Below are 20,949 nucleotides of genomic sequence, written 5' to 3'. Positions count from 1 at the left end.
AGCGTCGCCGCATGCGTCATGCACCCCTATATTTAACATGGGGGCGCATGGACATGCGTTGCATTTGCGTTTTGTGACGCATGCGTCGCTGTGGTGCATGCGTCAGGGCGCAGAGAACGCAGCAAGTTGCAGTTTTTTCTGCGCCCAAAACCATGCAAAAGTGGACGCATGTGTCAAAAAACGCTGCGTTGTGCATGCGTTCACATTTGCGTTGTGCGTTGCGTCGCCGACGCTGCGGCGCACAACGCAAATGTGAACGTAGCCTTAGACGTAATGGTCCGTCCCTGGTCCCACGGATCATTACGTCTGATGTCAGAAAGGGGTAGACTCCTGTCTGAACACGTGACGACACAGCATTTCTTCGTAATTATGCCAGATGTAAAGGCAGTAGGCCCAGAGACATTAACTAGTCAACATTCAGACAATAGTCTGTGTGTTTCTTTCTTCAGTTGGTCAAGAAACATGGACTATTGTCACATTGTCTGAATGTTGACACTGGAGTGGATGTTTGTTGTAACTTATTGTCTGCTATCTCTGGACGACAGGGACAGAGGGTCATAGAACAAGAGGTTTGTTAATATGTTGATTACACATTATACCAGGCTAGCTAGTTTGTTGACCTACAAAACAGAGAACTATACAGATTGTTTGAGGTATTTAATCAATAAGAGTTACTCATTCCACCTCCCATCTGACCTGTTGACTTGAACCACAGATATGGGTATAAAACCGGTCATTACGTACCGGTAATAGGATTTTACGGAGTCCACGACAGCACCCATCAAGAGAGGGGATCCGCCCACCATCAGGACAGGAACCTAGAGATTTAAAAGGGGGCGGTCCTCCTCAGTTGTGTTTCAGAGTACGAGAGGAATCATCAGGTTAGCATACAATCATGCTCTTAGTTATACTACAAAAAACTGTCACCTCTATAGAGTGAAAACTTTTTATAACACACTTCCCATAGAGTGTAGGAAAAAACCATAGCGAATAATTACGAGAGGGAAACATGCGGGTGCTGTTGTGGACTCCGTAAAATCCTATTACCAGTACGTAATGACCGGTTTTCCTTTCGCCACGACAGCACCCACCGATAGACTTTCAGAGACGATCATTTGGGAGGGACCACAGCACTAAGTACTGATCGCCCGAATTCTAAACTGGAGGATGACAGATTAAGACGGTAGTGTCTATAAAAGGTGGAAGGTGACGACCACGTTGCCGCCTTATAAATCAAGTCAATGGAGACGTCCTCCTTTTCTGCACCATGAAGACGCCATATGCAGAGTGTGCCCTCACTTCCTCTGGTGGAGATTCTCCTTTGACTGAATACACCAAGCAGATCGCATCCTTTATTCACCATGCGGTGGTGTTCTTTGTGACACCGAACCCCTTTCTTTGACCCTGAAAGGAGACAAACAGCGCCCTACTCTGTCTCCAAGTCTGAGTCCTTTCCAAATACTCCAACACTGCTCTCTTTACATCTAGAGTATGTAATTTTTCCTCCTCTACCGTAGTGGGATTATCGTAGAAGGACAGTAGATATATCTCCTGGCTCCTATGAAATTTAGAAGCAACTTTAGGCAAATAGGTTGGGTCAGGCTTTAAAACTGTCTTGTCTTGATAGACCCTTAAAGGAGCATCTACTGATAATGCCTGGATATCACTGACCCACCTTGCAGACGTTAAAAACCGCCTTGTTGGTTGCATTAAGGTCAAAACGTTAGTTGGGGCGGTTCTAAGGGGGAACCTGCCAGAGCCTCTAAAACAAGGTTTAAATCCCATGGAGGTAACCTAGGAATACGCACCGGATTACTGCGTTCACATGCCTTTATGAATCTAGTGACCCATCTGTCTCCTGCTACATTATAGTTATATAGTGCACCTAGTGCGGACACCTGTACCCTAAGGGTATTAACAGATAACCCCAATTCTTGGCCCTTCTGCAAAAATTCCAGAATTGCCGGAATGGGAACCTGATCTGACAGAGATACTGAGTGAATTAACAACATTTTTTTCCAGGTCTTAAAATAAATTTTAGTGGTAACCTTTTTTCGACTCATTAGTAATGTAGAGATGAGAGTCTCTGAAAACCCTCTACGCCTCAGTAGCTCCCTCTCAAATTCCATGCCGTCAAGTGGAGACCCTCCATCCGAGGATGACGGAATGGACCTTGAGAGAGAGGCCCCTGGCTCACTGGTAGCACCCAAGGGTCGGTCACCGACATTGCCCTTAGCCAGGAAAACCAAGGCCTCCAGGGCCAGAAGGGGGCAATTAGTATCACCCTCAACCTCTCCTCCCTGATTTTCCTGAGTACTATAGGAATCAGACACATTGAGGGAAACGCATAGGCCAGAGTATAATCCCACCAGACCTGCAGAGAGTCTATTATATCTGGCTGGTCTGATGCTCGTAGAGACGCGAACCTCCTGACCTGCCTGTTGTCTCTCGTGGCAAAAAGATCTATTTCCGGGAGGCCCCATAAGTGTACAATCTGCCTGAACACCCGTCTGTTTAGAGCCCATTCTCCCTGGCGTCAGTAATGATGACTTAGATAGTCCGCCTGAACATTGTGTTCCCCTCTGATGTGTAGTGCTGACAGGGAGAGGAGGTGATTCTCTGCTAACAATAGTATATCGCTTGCAGTGGACATCAGTAGTGGTGATCTTGTCCCCTCCCACCCCCCCTGATGGTTTAAATAGGCCACCACTGTAGTATTGTCGGTATGAACCCATACATGTGAATTCTGCAGAGCCAACAGGAACTCTAGACGTGCATATTTCACCGCATGGAGTTCTTTCAGGCTCGAGGAGTACTCTCCCTCCTTGCCCGACCACCTCCCCTGGGCTTTACTGTGTCCCATGTGGGCTCCCCACCCCAGGAGGCTGGCATCAGTCGTGACTTTATTGTCGGGTACTATCCCCAATGGCACCCCTTTGGACAGATGTATCGGTTCCAACCACCAGGATAGGCTGTTGACTGTGGCAACCAACAACCGCAATTTTCCTCCAAGGTGGCCCTGCAGCCTTCTTTCTGCTTTGAGCACTTCGCTCTGCAGGGTCCTGGTGTGAAACTGGGCCCACTGAACGGCTGGTATGCAGTATGATAAGAAACCCAGCAGAGACATTGCTTCTCTCAGGGATAATTCCGGATTGTCCACCACTTTTCGGATGATACCTGTCTTTTTGTCCTCCGGTAAAAAACAATGCTGAGCTACTGAGTCCAGGAGAATGCCTAGAAATTTTTGAGACGTTATAATAGATAAATGTGGATAAAATCCGCGCTGCTGTGACAAGTAATGGATCCAGTTATAGTTATAACTATATCTGGATCCATTACTTGTCACAGCAGCGCGGATTTTATCCACATTTATCTATTATAACGTCTCTAAGAGGTCGCAGCGCCGACCTGTGGATCTGCAGCAGCTGACAAACTACACGCCTTTACTTTGTACCACCAGGTGAGCAGTTCTCTCATAATTGATTAGAAACAATCCTGAGGATAAGACCCTATTTGCGCTTTTTTTGTCTCCTACTTTTCTATACTAGAAATTTTTGAGGGAACTAGTCTCAACTTCTTCAGGTTGACTAGCCAACCTAGATCCTGTAGGGATGATATTATATGGTTCAGCCGAGTAGTACACTGAACAGCCAACAAACCCCCCCACAATCAGAAAATCATCCAGGTATGGTATGACTACTAAGGTGTCTTATTCTCTTAAATGGGCCATCACTTTGGTAAATACCAACAGTGCCATGGAGAGACCAAATGGCATAGCGGCAAACTGAAAATGCCTAACCTGATCGCACAGTCATACCGCCACTCTGAGTTATTGCTGGTGGTCTGATTTGCATGCAGCGCCGGCCTCTTCTGGATGGACATAGGGACCTCCCCGCTGTGCTGCAGCCTCACCCGGACCCTGGGTTCACGGCATCCACATCACCGAGGAGGGGTCTGCTTGCAGAACACCCCTAACACAGCTTCCAATGCCCCAGGCTCTGCCATTCTCAAGGGACACCGCACAGAGGCTGCTTGGAACCGGGTAAGTGCTGCAGGCTCCTATCAGGACAGGAACCCAACTGAGGAGGCGAAGGGGACCGCCCCCCTTTTAAATCTGTAGGTTCCTGTCCTGATGGTGAACAGATCCCCTTTTTTCTATTTCTATAATTTTGTACAGAGAATCAGAGAGACTTTAGAAAACCACAGCCAGGAAGATTTTACAGGATGTCAGCTAAGGGGACCATGGACCCTGCTCAAAGAACACAGATCTGCTCTATTGCCCATTGCTGATCCCTCAGGAGCAGTCTTGAAGAATCCATATTGGGACAATCAGGTCACCTGGACACATACCTCACTGCTTTCGGTCAACTTCCTAAAAGCTTGTCGTCACCGGCTCTCTGTGGGTGCCCGCCCAAAGCAGGTTGCCCATGGTGGGGTAGTCTGCCATGGAAGTCCCAGCTGCTCTAATCCTGTCAAGTCAATGGAAGTGCAAGACTGAAATTTGCACCATCTTGAGTATTTGCTGGGACTGTTGGTGGTTCAATAAATTGTCACAATGTTTTCCCCTCACCCTGTGTTGTCCAAGTAATGTTATGCCCACGGTAAAAAGAGGGTGCAGTCAGTGGAATGAGCCCTGGTCCATGCAGTCTTTCAAAAGACAGCCTGGCCAGTGGATGAGAGCAACCACTGACGGCCATGTCTACACAACACACAAGAGTAGTTATTTACTTGCTTTACAGCCAAACTACAACATTTCTCATTACAGGTATTATCTGAAGCCAAATAATTAAAGCATGAGGCAGAAATTGAATTTAAATCGTGTGCTAGGTTCAGGTTACTTACACACACACAAAAAAAAATAAAACTTATTTACTTTGTAATGACAATTCCAACTGACAGCTAGTGTGATAATCTGTATTGCTACCCATTCCCTTATTAACCTTGGTCACCCTTCTCTGCACCCACTCTAGATTACATCTACTATAAGCACTTTATTCTATTCCGTTAAGTGTTTTTTTTTTTTTATTTAAAGAAAGAATAAAAGACACAGACGCTGTGTGAAGTATGAAGACATCTCCGTTAGACAGATGAGACAACTAGTTCACAGATCTTTCGCATCAAACAATCACCTTAGACATGGCTTCCAGAATAATGTATCAGGTTCTCAGTATAAACCAACATTTATATTAAGTGCTTTGTACACAGGCCATAGTCATGTACATTTCTAATTCCAAACATTGTTAAATACTTGGATCTGACATGCGCCCATTGGACAGAGTATAAAACAATGACCGATATCTAATCGCCTGCCTCAGACCCTTATAAGAAACCTATGTACACACAACCGCTTTCTTCAGCCACTTAAAAATTAATGGCTTTTCCAAACGACGCAGCTAAGTTCGCTTCTCTGAAGGCTTCGGATACCGTCTGCAAGGAAGAGACAACTTATGTATTATTTGGGAAGAGAATGAAACTTTCAAAGAAAAAACACAGCACCAAACACTTACTGGATGGGCATGGCATACTCTGGCTACATCTTCACAGGAGGCGCCATATTCCATGGCAAGTGTGGCTTCATTAATCATCTCACCGGCACCCTGTAATCAGCGAGAATTAATAGTCTAGCCACATTCACAACACAACTAATTTTTTTTCCCCTTTATAATACTATTTTTGTTTTTAAAACAATAGCATCATTGAACAACAGTAGCCCTCGTGCTGTCCACATCATGTTGTTCCTCTCATGGACAGCACAAGGGCCAAATTCACACGACCATATTTTCAGCTCATGTTATATGACTGAAAGAAACTTACTGAGCCCAGAATATGTGCTCCCAGCATTCTGTCAGTTGTCTTGTTACTTAGGATTTTCACCAAGCCATCTGTGTCTGCATTGGTTTTTGCCCGGCTGTTGGCAGCAAATGGAAACTTCCCAACTTTATACTCCACACCCTGTGGAGAAACTCTTATTAGCCGACAATGAAACATCCTGCCATTTCCACCAAAGTATGCAGGAAAAAAAAAAAGACAGACAGAAAAGGGCCACGAATCATAGTTGCATTTGTGCCTTGTCCATTTTAAAGAGCATGCAGACCATTTTGGAGCAGAAGCTTTCCAAACCCTCCCAAGTCACCCAGCCCGAGTGTCTGTGCCGAAAACTCAGCAAAAGGACCTCATACAAAGTAGCTTCTACACTTTGCATCTGTCTTTTCACTCAAAACTTGACAATTTAAAAAAAAAAAAAAAAAGGTCACCCACTGAATTCCTTTATGCTAGAAGGCTCACCAGTGAAAAGCTCCTCACAGATGTTGCACATTCTGACATACAATATGTGATCTGTGGAGGAAACCTTGTGAGGTTATCTCCCCTGCAGCTTTTATGGAGAGGAAATTAAAGAGAACCTGTCATATGCAGAAGTGCCATTTATCTGCAGGTAAAGAGGATAAAATCGTGTTATGTTGTGCAGGGAACGGTGAACGTTAGTGCACTCACAGTCTAGTGACTGGCAGCCTGCTCGGCACTCACAGACTAGTGACTGGCAGCCTGCTCGGCACTCACAGACTAGTGACTGGCAGCCTGCTCTGCACTCACAGACTAGTGACTGGCAGCCTGCTCTGCACTCACAGACTAGTGACTGGCAGCCTGCTCTGCACTCACAGACTAGTGACTGGCAGCCTGCTCTGCACTCACAGACTAGTGACTGGCAGCCTGCTCTGCACTCACAGACTAGTGACTGGCAGCCTGCTCTGCACTCACAGTCTAGTGACTGGCAGCCTGCTCTGCACTCACAGTCTAGTGACTGGCAGCCTGCTCTGCACTCACAGACTAGTGACTGGCAGCCTGCTCTGCACTCAGACTAGTGACTGGCAGCCTGCTCTGCACTCACAGACTAGTGACTGGCAGCCTGCTCTGCACTCAGACTAGTGACTGGCAGCCTGCTCGGCACTCACAGACTAGTGACTGGCAGCCTGCTCGGCACTCACAGTCTAGTGACTGGCAGCCTGCTTGGCACTCACAGTCTAGTGACTGGCAGCCTGCTCGGCACTCACAGTCTAGTGACTGGCAGCCTGCTCGGCACTCACAGTCTAGTGACTGGCAGCCTGCTTGGCACTCACAGTCTAGTGACTGGCAGCCTGCTCGGCACTCACAGTCTAGTGACTGGCAGCCTGCTCGGCACTCACAGTCTAGTGACTGGCAGCCTGCTCGGCACTCACAGTCTAGTGACTGGCAGCCTGCTCTGCACTCAGACTAGTGACTGGCAGCCTGCTCTGCACTCACAGACTAGTGACTGGCAGCCTGCTCTGCACTCACAGACTAGTGACTGGCAGCCTGCTCTGCACTCACAGACTAGTGACTGGCAGCCTGCTCGGCACTCACAGACTAGTGACTGGCAGCCTGCTCTGCACTCACAGACTAGTGACTGGCAGCCTGCTCTGCACTCACAGACTAGTGACTGGCAGCCTGCTCTGCACTCACAGACTAGTGACTGGCAGCCTGCTCTGCACTCACAGACTAGTGACTGGCAGCCTGCTCTGCACTCACAGACTAGTGACTGGCAGCCTGCTCTGCACTCACAGTCTAGTGACTGGCAGCCTGCTCTGCACTCACAGTCTAGTGACTGGCAGCCTGCTCTGCACTCACAGACTAGTGACTGGCAGCCTGCTCTGCACTCAGACTAGTGACTGGCAGCCTGCTCTGCACTCACAGACTAGTGACTGGCAGCCTGCTCTGCACTCAGACTAGTGACTGGCAGCCTGCTCGGCACTCACAGACTAGTGACTGGCAGCCTGCTCGGCACTCACAGTCTAGTGACTGGCAGCCTGCTTGGCACTCACAGTCTAGTGACTGGCAGCCTGCTCGGCACTCACAGTCTAGTGACTGGCAGCCTGCTCGGCACTCACAGTCTAGTGACTGGCAGCCTGCTTGGCACTCACAGTCTAGTGACTGGCAGCCTGCTCGGCACTCACAGTCTAGTGACTGGCAGCCTGCTCGGCACTCACAGTCTAGTGACTGGCAGCCTGCTCGGCACTCACAGTCTAGTGACTGGCAGCCTGCTCTGCACTCAGACTAGTGACTGGCAGCCTGCTCTGCACTCACAGACTAGTGACTGGCAGCCTGCTCTGCACTCACAGACTAGTGACTGGCAGCCTGCTCTGCACTCAGACTAGTGACTGGCAGCCTGCTCTGCACTTATGTATCAAAGACAGGCTGTCAATGCACCGGGGAGGGATTACAGCACTTGAGGACTGGAAGCGAGCGGTGCAGAGAGTGCACAAGTTTGTCTCGCTGTAGCCACTGCTCTAGTAAAGACGGCTAACATGATTTTGATGCCATTTACCTGCCGATTAACCCTACATCTACAGGAATATAGCCTTTATGATTCCCTTTAACCTTTATATGCTTTTGCTGCCTCTGTAATGTGAAGTCTTTTTAAACCAGGCAACAACTCAAACAACAGTGATATCTTAAAGACTAATCTTATGTATATACAGCAATACCTCTTCTTTTAACTGCTCTTCTGATTTTCCAACCCAAGCCACCTCAGGGTGAGTATAGATCACTGATGGCACACAGTTGTAGTCAATATGGACTGCTCCACCGGCCATGCCTTCAACACAGATTATACCTTCATCTTCAGCTTTATGGGCCAACATTGGTCCAGCTACTACATCACCAATTGCATATATGCTGTGCAAAGAAAGAAAGAAAGAACAGAAAGGCACTGAAATGTAAGAGATAGCTCAAAACAACCTAAGCTTGGAATTCCAATCATTAGACACTAAGCTCACGACTGTTATTTTTCTTAGAAGAGGGATGGGGTGCGGGAGTATAGACTGGTAAGATTTAAAAAGGGCACCCAAGAGTAGGTCTTAAGTGGCGAGTTTTTGCCACTTTATTCTCACTGCCTCTGAGTATTTTTGTAAGTTCAGTGCAAATTTCTACAATCTTTGGTAAAGAGACGTTGCTCACAGGTCAGTAAAATAAGAGCAAAAACTGGACACTTTTGACCCAGTGACATGTACTCTAAAGTTACAGCAGAAACTCAGAAACAAGCAGAGGTGCTCCAATCAAACCTTCTAGTCTTTTTTGTTATAATTCTGCACATACCTGATCGTGTTCAAGTAATGTGCAGGAATCTGGCCGCATTCTCTACTAATTTTCAGTTCCATTATTTACCAGGATCATAAGTTTCAGATGTAAACCATATAAACTAGCAATTAAGTTTCTATATAGCTCCAAAGTACAGCTGGATAGAGCACAAGCCTTGAGTCCTGCATCCGATTCCTAGAAGTATTTTTTATGCAATGGGTCCACTGCATGGAGGTAATTGAATAACAGAACTAAAAATAATGTTCCTTACTTTGGGATTTTTGTCTGGAATCTAGTGTTGATTGGGATCCTCCCCCTGTTATCTAGATCAATTCCAAGTTCTTGTAAGCCAAGGTTTTGCGAGAAGGGACGACGACCAATGCACACAAGCAAAACATCGCAGGTTATTACTTCTGCCTTCCCACCAGCTGCTGCTTCAATGCTGTGAACAGAAAGGAGAATGTGGTTTTGTTATAGAGCAGGAATAAAGGACCAGCTTTCCCCCTGCACTTCATTACATACGCCAATCCCACCTTCATGCTGCGCATCATACCACATCCCTCAATTACATTATGAACATTCCTATCTAATATAACATTATATAGTGCCAGGGATCGCATGTTATAGGAAGCGTGCCACACTTACGAAACATCAATTTTCCCATCTGCTCTTCTAGTCGCACCAGTGACCTTTGTGTTCAGCTTAAACTTGAGACCCTGCTTTTGAAGAATCCTTTGGAAGTTTTTGGAGATTTCCATGTCAATTCCTATTCCACCAACATGTCCCAAAAATTCAACTGCTGTAACATCTGCTCCCAATCGCTGCCAGACAGATCCCTGAAAAAGATGAGCAGCCAAACATCAGGTACAGGTAATTCTACATTAGAATAGTTACATCATTCTGCACGATAGGCAGACATGAACTGCTACAGCAGGAGTTTGGATTTTGCAAAGCTTCTTTGTAATAGTTGCAGTCTGTGCTAAACGTTTAAAGAGGTTGTCCGCTATTAGGTCAATCCCTTCTCACTCTGAATGTTTGCCTGTTAAAATAACACCTATACTCCCCTCCCATGCTGACGCCGTTCCAGAAAGGAGACAGTGATACCACGTGACAAGAACAAGCTCGCGTGAACCCCAAGAACGAGACGGCTGATACAGCACAGGAGGAGAGTAGAAGTGTTCTTATTTTAACAGGGGCAAACATTCACAATAATAATAATAAATTTTATTTATATAGCGCCAACATATTCTGCAGCGCTTTACAACTTATAGAGGGGACTTGTACAGACAATAGACATTACAGCATAACAGAAATCACAGTTCAAAATAGATACCGGGAGGAATGAGGGCCCTGCTCGCAAGCTTACAAACTATGAGGAAAAGGGGAGACACGAGAGGTGGATGGTAACAATTGCTTTAGTTATTTGGACCAGCCATAGTGTAAGGCTCGGGTGTTCATGTAAAGCTGCATTGAACCAGTTAACAGCCTAAGTATGTAGCAGTACAGACACAGAGGGCTATTAACTGCATAAAGTGTATGAGAACATGATGAGAGGAACCTGATTATGGGGTTTTTTTTCGAATAAGCCACACAGGGATAGTTAGGTTAATGCATTGAGGCGGTAGGCCAGTCTGAACAAATGAGTTTTTAGGGCACGCTCAAAACTGTGGGGATTGGGGATTAATCGTGTTAACCTAGGTAGTGCATTCCAAAGAATCGGCGCAGCACGTGTAAAGTCTTGGAGACGGGAGTGGGAGGTTCTGATTATTGAGGATGCTAACCTCAGGTCATTAGCAGAATGGAGGGCATGAGAAGGGTGGTAGACTGAGACCAGGGAGGAGATGTAGGATGATGCTGAGCCATGGAGTGCTTTGTGGATGAGGGTAGTAGTTTTGTACTGGAGGAGGGGGTTCTCTCAAGAGTGGACAACCTCTTTATTGATACTTATTACCAATTGTAAGTCAATATTTGTGCGTCATCTTACCAATTCAACACCAATTACTCCACCACCAATGACCACCATCTTCTCTGGCACTTTCTTCAGGGATAATGCACCAGTGGAGGATACTACGGTTTCTTCATCAATCTGTAACACGACGGAACTAGATTACTAATGTAAAAAGAACTTTAAATACTTGCTTGTCAGATCTGCATTATAGTGATACAATACCTCAATTCCTGGAAAAGGGGTAACCTCAGATCCCGTCGCAATAAGGATGTTCTTAGTGTTGATAACCTGTGTGCTGCCATCTGCTTTTGTTGCAGTCACTTGGTTTTTCCCTGTGATTTTTCCAAAACCTTGAACATGTGCAACCTGCACAAGACACACTGCAAGTGAGTACAGAAATGTGCATGTATACACATAATTGGCATGCAAGCCTTGTTGTAGCAGTATAAAGCCACTGTATCAATAATTAAATATAAAACCACTAAATCAGTGGCCCTCCTGGACCACGCAGCAGCCACTGCCTAACAAGAATTGTGTGGACTCCTCCAATAACATGGAGAATGCAGATGCTGCAACAAAAACTAGGTGGGCTTTTTGTCACAGTGAAAAATGCAACAGATTTTCCATTTTTATTATTTTAAAATCTGCAGCATTTCAGAGTAGAAGTGCAGGTTGTCATATTTTAAGAAATCTCATGCAAATACTGCAGAAGTGCGACATGGCAACATACCCTTAGGGATATCCATTTTTTCCCCCATGCAAAGTATACATTGGGGTTTTTTTTGGCTGCTAGGAAACCAGTCAGTTATAAGGGGCTGTCCACTACTCAGACAACCCCTTCCCAATGGTTATACTCCCCAGTCTAAAAACAGACTATATTCCCCTCCAGTGCCATTCCTGCAACATTGGTGCCTGGTCTCCCGTGACATTATTCCACATGAGCCCTGCAGACAACTAGTGAACGCTAAAGCTATGTGCACACGTTCCGGATTTTTTGCTACAAAAATGCTTAAAAAATGCTTGCATTAAGCATCCCATAATTTTTAATGCATTCCGCAACTTTTGTGCACATGTTGCATTTTCTTTCCCGCAATAAAAACGCATCGTGGAAAAAAACACATCATGTTCATTAATTTTGCACATTTTTTGCGGATTTGATGCTATATTATTGCATTGGAAAGCTCCGGAAAAAAAAAAAAAAAGTGAAAAATCAGCCAAAAACAAACAAAAAACAAACAAAACACAAACACGAAAAATACAAGTGCGGATTTCCTGCGAAAGTAGTCTGCATTTGCTCAAGAAAATTCTGCATACTTTCCTGAATGTGTGCACATAGCCTAAAGGGTATCTTTACTTTCACTTTCTTTGGATGAAAATGCCAGCCAAAAGTAGTGAAATCTGCTTCCACCCTCTAAGTCCAAAGTAGTGAGCGCAATGGCTGCTGATATGCAATGTGAGCCCTACAGCGTCACATGATCCCCGGGAGACCAGACATTGAAGTCACAGGAATGGACTGGCAGACAGTATAGACCGTTTTTATTTTAGATTGAGGAATATAACAAATAAGATGAGGTTGCCCCAGTAGTGGACAACCCCTTTAAAGGGGGTCTGGATAATCTATCCTGAGGATGGGTCAGCAATATCAGATCGGTGTGGGTCCAACCCCTGGCCACCCCACTGATCAGCTGTTACTATTCTGCCGTACAGGCAGCATCTGCTACACAGTGAATGTAACTATAAGGCCAAGTTCACACATTCAGCATGTGTAAGCCAGGAGCCGAACAATCAGAGGAAAAGTATAATAGAAACACGTCACCACTTCTGGATTTTTAACCCACTCACGGTTTTGTCTTACAAATACCAATTTAAAATACTGAACGTGTAAGGTAAACTTCAGTCAATGCGATTGCATGTGTCAGAGCAAACAGCTGAGCAGTGGGGTACCAGGTGTCCACAAATTATCTGATACTAATGATCCATCCTAACAAGAGGTCAAATATCACTTGCCAGGACAACTCCTTTATTGTGTGCTGACAATATTACATTTATACTCCAAGAATAAATGCATATATATATTATGGTGTTCTACAGACCTTATTCTGCTTGAACAGATGTGCAATGCCACCTGTAAGTGACTTCACGGCTCCACTTTTCTGTTCCATCATCTTCTCTAGATTTAAACTGATGCCAGTAACTAAAAGAAAAAAAAAAATTAGTGTCTTACTGGGAAAAGACAACAAACAAGTCATAATGCCAATAAAACACATGACTGGAGAAAAACATGCAAAAAAAAAACAAAACAAAAAGCGACAAATATTATTTAACCTACCTTCAATTCCTCTGCTCGCAAAATCTTTTCCATGAGCTAAATGATACAGGTAGGAGTTATTCAGCAAGGCCTGGGACAAGACATGGGAGAAGATCCATTATTGGCTGAAATTTAGGCAGAGAGTGCACAATACATCCCAGTGGTGTATACCGTACGAGAAGTCTGGGGCATCTTTACACACAAGGCACTTGAGACAAATGTATTTTTTATCATGCTTTGCTTATATAGTGCTATCATATTCCACAGTGCTTTACATGCATCATCATCCCGGTCCATAAATTATATTTTAAATGCAATATTAAAACATTGCATAAGACTGTAAACAAGTAATGAATGCATATCATCCAGAGAAGCGCACTTTCCCATTGTAAGCGAGTGGTGAGCGACTTTATAACCTCTTTCTCATTCCTCTATGATGTGGAATGGAGTGGCATTGGACATCGCCAGATAATACTTTGAAAGCTGCAGCCAGATACAGGTAATTCTATACTGCAGAGTCTACGGCAAGCCACAGCAGAATCCGCATATGTCATTTGTTAGTAGGAACAACCAGCAGAGCCACTCAGACATACCTTAGAGGGAATGCACCCAACGTTCAGACAGGTTCCACCAAGAGTTTCATTCTTCTCCACACAGACCGTCTAAAAGAAGTTGAATAAATGTCAGACATGCCAGGCGATAAGCCACCAGTGATCTCTATTAACTACAGCCACTGTACATCGCAAGCCGAGAACGGGCTCACTGGCTGAGCCTGCCCCATACCCAGCTGATCATGATTATGTGAGGGATCGCTCACATAACCATAGAAATTGGATGAGTGCAACCGGATATACATAAAAAAAAAAATTGCACTTGGACCAGTGTTATTCAATAAGGCAGTGCAGATCTGCATAATTTAAACTTAACCCAATTAGTAAATAACAAATATTCAAAGCCTTTATTTTTGGTCACCACAACAAAATGCAGTAGGAAAAGATCAAAATATATCGATCCTGAAATGGCATCAAGAAAAACCATCTGCTCAGCTTTTTTGTCCAAAAACCTTTTTTTTTTTTTTTTTTTTAGTCTAGTAAAAAACACACTCATACCTCTGAGGATGAAGAGGCAATAAAACAAATTTTTTAAAAAAAAGAAGATAAATAAGGCCATCGGAAGAAAGTGAGGGGAAAAAGAAAACTTGCATAAACTGAAATTGATCATGTTTGGCAGTGGTTAAGGCTACTTTCACACTAGCGTCGCATTCGGCCCGTCGCAGTGCGTCGGGCCGACGTACCGACGCTAGCAGTGAATGCGCCGCACAACGGGGGCAGCGGATGCTGTTTTTCCACGCATCCGCTGCCCCATTGTGAGGTGCGGGGAGGTGGGGGCGGAGTTCCGGCCACGCATGCGCGGTCGGAAATGGCGGACACAGCGCAGCAAAAAACGCTACATGTAACGTTTTTTGCTGCCGGCGGTCCGCCACAACACGACGCAACCGTCGCACGACTGTTGCGTCGTGTGTCAATGCGTCGCAATGGGTCGCTAATGTTAGTCAATGGGGAAAAAACGCATCCTGCAGACAACTTTGCAGGATGTGTTTTTTCGCCAAAACGACGCATTGCGACGTATGCAAAAAAAACGCTAGTGTGAAAGTAGCCTAAGACTGAAGCTTACACGACTAGCAGAATAGCAGGACTTCGTTTAAAACAAAAAAATTGGAGGGGCGGAGGGGGGCGGGGGGTTTCCGACAAGTGAGGAGCAAACGCGCTCGGATAAGGTGTTATCTGAGCATGCTCGGGTGCTAAGAGTGATTTTGGCATGTTTGAAAATATGTTCAAGTCCCGGTGGCTGCATGTCTCGTGGCTGTTCAACAGCCTCAACACATGCAGGGGTTGTCTGTCTGTTAGGCAATGCCTGCACGTGTTTCGGCTACCACGCAGGTGCGAGGACTCGAACATATTATTCAAGAACACCAAAGTCACTCAGTTAGCACTCGAGTATGCTCAGATATCACCTTATCCGAGCACGCTTGCTCATCACTAGTTTCCACCTCTTTTCAAGAGTTGCCATAGGAAAGCAATGACTGATGTAAAGAACTGACTGCGGTCACCATGAAGTATTGTTTGTGCTGGCCATAAGGTCTATTGACCACTAAGGCCACCGACTGGGTGCAGCACCCAGTGGGCCAACATCACTCCTGGCAGACGCAAGAGCAATAATTTGTTTACTGTTCCCTTTGTCCAGTTAAAAAGGACAAAATACCCCATTTAATAAATGCTATGTGAAATAACCCTTATTCCATATAGTAAAGCCAGACCTGTAAAATACATTACATATACTGTATTTCTCAGGAAATATACTACAAGCAGTTTAACACCCCAAACTTTTTATTTTCTGCATTGATGCCTTTTGCTTTGCTGCAACCCCCACCGATCCGGAAAATGGGGCTCTAACATGCCATATCAGAATACAGCAAAATCTGCGAATCAGCGCTATCGCTTCAGTCATTGCCTATGGAACTGCTAGAGACAGACGAGAGCACCTGGCCGTGTTCCCATCCAATAGACAAGTCCTGTTCCAATTGGAAAAGGCCATATCATTAGAAACTGCGGCAATCAGAAAGTTAGCACCCATTCATTTGCCAAGTGAAAGCGTTTTTTTCCCCCCCATTTTAGCACGTTATAATCAGTGGGTGTACACTGCTGAGGAGGAGCCAACTCTTTTTGCCTAGTGGCAGCAGCATACACCCATGGTTCCTGGGTCCCCCAATGAAGCGATAAAGAAATGTGTGTCGGTGCCCAACACTCACCTGGAAGCCCAGCTGGGCGGCTTTGATTGCAGCAACATAACCTCCGGGACCAGAGCCGATGACTGTGACATCAGCGTCCACTACAAGACAAATTTATACCAAAGGATTAGTAATTTAAAAGCAAATAAGTCAATCCAAATGGTGTGACATTCTTTCAAGAAATTAATACGACTTACACTGAGCGTTCCCATTCTCCTTGATATAGGGGCGTGTCCCTACATAGTCACTGATTGGACACTATCATGACACACCCAGCTGTCCGCTTATTCAAAATGGTCTAACTGAAACAATACGGACAGCGCTAAGAAAGAAATGATCCAAAGTTACTGAGCGCTCATGTTTAGGCGGGCTGTGGAAATAGAGAGCCTTGGGATTCCAGAGTGGTTTTACCAGTTGGCATCAATAAAAGCAGATTTAGAATCCCAAGGCTCCTCATTCCTGCAGTGCAGCCCCCCTAAACATGACAGTTTACATTATTGCCATCATATCTCAGTGTTTCTCAACTCCAGTCCTCAAGACCCACCAACAGGTTATGATTTCAGGCTATCCTTAGAATTGCACAGGTGATAATTTCATCAACTGCTCATGCATTAATTCCATCACCTGTGCAATACTAAGGAAATCCTGAAAACATGACCTGTTGGTGGCTCTTGAGGACTGGAGTTGAGAAACACTGCTCTAGAAGAACCTTTCCTCCAGCCATGGGGCAGGAGCTTTCCACACAACACCGTCAGGTAAGAACCACCATCTCTTGTACTCATCCTCTGCCAGACAGTGTTGTCCCATACTGTGTGTGCTTCTGTCCCCCTCCAGAGCTGCTCAAAGTTATGTTGAGGGAATAAAATATATTTCAATATTTAGGCAAGACCACGAGAGTTGCCAATGGAAAGCACCAGCATATCACACTACATATCTGAATCCCAACACCAGATGGAAAGCAGTCACAATGCTGTGCTGACCTGCAGTACGGATCAGGCAGCACCAGACACCACATTTTTTGACAGATCAATTCGGGTTCTGTTATTTAGTTAGCAAGGCCATCACTCGCTACGCCTGCTGTCAAACATTACGGAACGGCAGAAGACCCCCATTAAAAGCCTCCACAGAAAATGGATGTAAATTGTCAGATATAACCTCTAACAGAAACCAGGTGACATTAAATGTGAAGGGTGAACCCAACCAATGGTCTTCCTTTATGTAGAACATGCTGACAAAGTGAAGTATTACTATATATTGAACATTTATTGAATTCTAGTTCTAAATATCACAACAGTAAATCATATAAAACATTAAGAGAATCTGTCACCAGGTTTTGTTCGCGCATCTGAGAGGAGCATCATGCAGGGGCAAAGACCCGGAATTCCAGTGGTATCACAGTATTGATACAATCCTTGTTTTCTCTGCTGCAGATCTAGCAGTTCTCGGAATGCTGAGCTCCGTATAACCCCGCCCCCAGCACTGATGGCAGTACGCAAAGGCTGCTGCCAATCACAGGTGGGGGCGGGGTTATACAGAGCGTCGAGTTAGGAGTCTACTCGGAATATCTGCCTGACTGATAGAAAAGTTAGTGACGTGACAGCCATTATTGATGCTACTGCCCAATTATTCCCCACAGGCACGTTCAGGAACATTAGTTACTAGATTACTGATCAGGATGGCAGAACTCACATGGTTGGTCTGCGTAGGTTCGGAGCGGAGCAGCGCATATTCTTTTCAACCCAGGGGTGATGTGACTTAGGTGGGTCTTCTAAATACAAAGATACAAGAACGTCAATGTGCCATCTAACACATACATATTACATCCTGTGACCAATTAAACACGATAATTTGGTGAAAGGTCCTCTCTAACACGTAACACATTAATTTAGAAGGCCATTTACAGCTGACACATTCCCTTGTAAGAAAACCTGTAATGTAAAGCCATGGCTGTAATACTGATTACATTGGTACCTTTAGTGAAGAAATCCGTTTTGTGATTCTTTAAAAGGGGTTGTCTGGACCAAACAGACAAGTCTGCAGTCACTTTGTGCGCACTGTGGGAATTTGCCAGTATCTGACCCAGGACCGCAGGGTATATGTGCGTTGTACAGACTCCCGGCCAGTGGGTGCGGCCTCGGTCCATACATTTGTAGGGAGCCAGGTTGCACCCTGTCTAGTGATGCAGCCATCCAGTGAGCGTGGACACTAAAAGGCATGGCGTCGCTCCATACGAGGATGCGCCCACTGGCCGGGAGTATGCATAGCGCATATCTGGGTCAGATACTGGCGAATCCCCAAAGTGCACAGTGCATGCGCTGGGAGGGTTCAGAAGTCTGAAGTCACACAGAGTGACCGCAGACTTATTGATTTGGACCAGACAATTCATTTAAAGGGAACCCGTCACCCCTAAAATCGAAGATGAGCCAAGCCCACCGGCATCAGGGGCTTATCTACAGCATTCTGGAATGCTGTAGATAAGCCCCCGATGTATCCTGAAAGATGAGAAAAAGAGGTTAGATTATACTCACCCAGGGGCGGTCCTGTCCGGTGGGTGTAGCGGTCCAGTCCGGCGTCTCCTATCTTCATACGATGACGTCCTCTTGTATTCACGCTGCGGCTCCGGCGTACTTTGTCTGTCCTGTTGAGGGCAGAGCAAAGTACTACAGTGCGCAGGTGCCGGGAAAGGTCAGAGAGGCCCAGCGCCTGCGCACTGAGGTACTTTGCTCTGCCCTCAACAGGACAGACAAAGTACGCCGGAGCCGCAGCGTGAATACAAGAGGACGTCATCGTATGAAGATAGGAGGCCCCGGACCGCGACGCCCATCGTACCGGACCGCCCCTAGGTGAGTATAATCTAACCTCTTTTTCTCCTCTTTCAGGATACATCGTGGGGCTTATCTACAGCATTCCAGAATACTGTAGATAAGCCCGATGTCGGTGGCCTTAGCTCACCTTTGATTTTGGGGGTGACAGGTTCCCTTTAATCAATTACAGTTTTCTGCTGAGTTGGATGCACAGGGGCCGGAATGTACTCAGGGTCTTCTCCTCCCTGTCTGATTCCCGGCCCCTCCACCTGTCTCCGGTGTGTGAATGACAGGTCACTGCTGAGATTTCAATCATAGGAGACAGGTCACCCACAGACTGGAGGCAGGCGGAGGGGCTGGGAAGTTTCCTTATGTATGACACAACAAAACACACAAGTGATGGAGCTGTATCAGTGGATGCACGACATGTATTACTCCAGCAGTCATCTCCGAGAGCCGCAAAGTTAAAGGGGTTGTTCTAAGTGAGAACGCCTTTAAGCAGTTTCACTCCACAAATCATACTGTAATGGAAGGATGGAAAATCTGATGACTCTGCGGCACATTAGACTTCGTAGACAGAAGCTCAGCCACAGAAATGCTCTTAGTGGGCGCGTGGGGGGGACAGGGGTCTCCTCGCCAACCTCCCCCTGTATTCCTTGAGGAGCCATCCATGTAATACAGGCGTAACCTGCACCAGTATCCAGCTATATACACACTGTAATATACACCCAGATGTAGAGGCTGACGAGCACAGGAAGACCCCATATTACATGAGGGTGGGCTGTGTCCGGCTTAGGCACCTGTTGCCAGTCTGTGCCCACACTACAGTAGCTAATGGAGCAGATGGCTAATTATCCCCTTTAGGGCCCTAGTAATGTAGGGTTCCCCTTTAACAACTGCAGACCTATAGGGGCACACGTCCAGCTCCTTACTGTTGGGGACCCCACTGCACCAAACTGCTGTGCACCCCGAGGGCCCCACACCAATGGCATCAGGGCCACGTCACTGACTAGGACTCCACCAGTGGCGGCCACTGCAGCCACTATAGGGGAACCCTGCACTGAAGGTCAGCGGAGAACAAGGCTGCGGGACCGGCAGTGCTAGTACTGTAGGCCCAGCTGTCACACACCGGCCGGAGCTGGAGGAAGCACTGGCACCGCCCTACGGTCCGGACAAGGTGCCCGGCAGCGGCTCCCTCCGTTATAGCGTTACCTTGCTGACGGTGCAATAAACGCGGCTCCAACTGTGCATTTTGCTTTGGTAAATGTGACCCACTCCGCTCCCTGTCTGAGCTTCCTGCGATCAAGGACTCCACGAGCTGCGCAGGCGCAAGGGGGAGTGTCAGCCTCAGTGCAGCCTGGGAAATGTAGTCTTATATTGTTCACGTTTCGTCACATGATAATTGGTGACTGTACGGAGACTGTACGGAGACTCGCTGAACGCTGGGAGTTTACTGTGTGCACACCAGAGCAGAAGCTGCTTTTGGTTCTAAGCTGCCATGGTAACGGGAGATGCCTAACAGCAAGGGCAGTGAGCTCCCAAGAGCAAGCACAAGTTGTGTAAAGAAGCCCTCCCATTAAGTTTAGTTTTTTTCCAAAACCTGTGTATATGTGTATTGTTTGTAGTGTGAGAGTGTAATTATCTACTCACCTAGGGGCCACTCCGGGCTCCAGCACTGTTCTGCTCCTCTTCTCAGTGACGTCGCCGCTCTGCAGCCTCGCTGGGTCACACTACGACCGGGAAGGCGCGTTTATAATATAAAGCTATGGAGCGTCAAAACGTGGCCATGGGCTTACATTGTAAAAGCAACCACCAGCGGACGCATAGAGTGAGCTGGAGAGTGTGAAATACGGTGACGTCACCGAGAAGAGGAGCAGAATGGCGCTGGACAGCGGAGAGAGTGGAGCTAGGGGAGTATAATTACTACACTCACGCTACATTGTATCCATATATACACAGTAAAAAATAATGGGAGGGCTTTAAAGTGTGCTATGTCCCAAGTGCCCACTGT

At 46.2% G+C, this 20,949-nt stretch overlaps 1 protein-coding gene across 1 annotated transcript; it reads right to left on the bottom strand.

Annotated features, from left to right (window-relative positions):
• Positions 1-5,060: 5,060 nt before the first annotated feature.
• Positions 5,061-20,294, bottom strand: DLD (dihydrolipoamide dehydrogenase). The gene is made up of 14 exons (XM_077264807.1): positions 20,151-20,294; positions 17,824-17,902; positions 16,156-16,235; positions 13,940-14,008; positions 13,368-13,437; positions 13,132-13,232; positions 11,261-11,404; positions 11,075-11,176; positions 9,736-9,926; positions 9,362-9,532; positions 8,499-8,688; positions 5,815-5,952; positions 5,508-5,597; positions 5,061-5,427 (listed from the first exon to the last, which is right to left on the bottom strand). Exons 1-14 carry the CDS (start codon positions 20,187-20,189, stop codon positions 5,362-5,364), a joined length of 1,530 nt encoding a protein of 509 aa, XP_077120922.1. The 5' UTR covers positions 20,190-20,294; the 3' UTR covers positions 5,061-5,361.
• Positions 20,295-20,949: the final 655 nt, after the last annotated feature.

Source organism: Ranitomeya variabilis, chromosome 5 (genome assembly GCF_051348905.1).
Source record: "Ranitomeya variabilis isolate aRanVar5 chromosome 5, aRanVar5.hap1, whole genome shotgun sequence".
In the NCBI taxonomy this organism is placed as follows: domain Eukaryota; kingdom Metazoa; phylum Chordata; class Amphibia; order Anura; family Dendrobatidae; genus Ranitomeya; species Ranitomeya variabilis.
The sequence above is the reverse complement of the archived record's forward strand: the minus strand, read 5'-3'. Positions and strand labels throughout refer to the sequence as shown.

Excerpts from the sequence above, each read along its gene's own strand:
- DLD (XM_077264807.1), bottom strand. The coding sequence starts at position 20,189 with ATGCACAGTTGGAGCCGCGTTTATTGCACCGTCAGCAAG. Across the intron at positions 17,903-20,150 it reads TTTATTGCACCGTCAGCAAG|AAGACCCACCTAAGTCACAT; the intron begins GTAACGCTATAA and ends CTTTGTATTTAG. Across the intron at positions 13,438-13,939 it reads TTGGGTGCATTCCCTCTAAG|GCCTTGCTGAATAACTCCTA; the intron begins GTATGTCTGAGT and ends GTCTTGTCCCAG.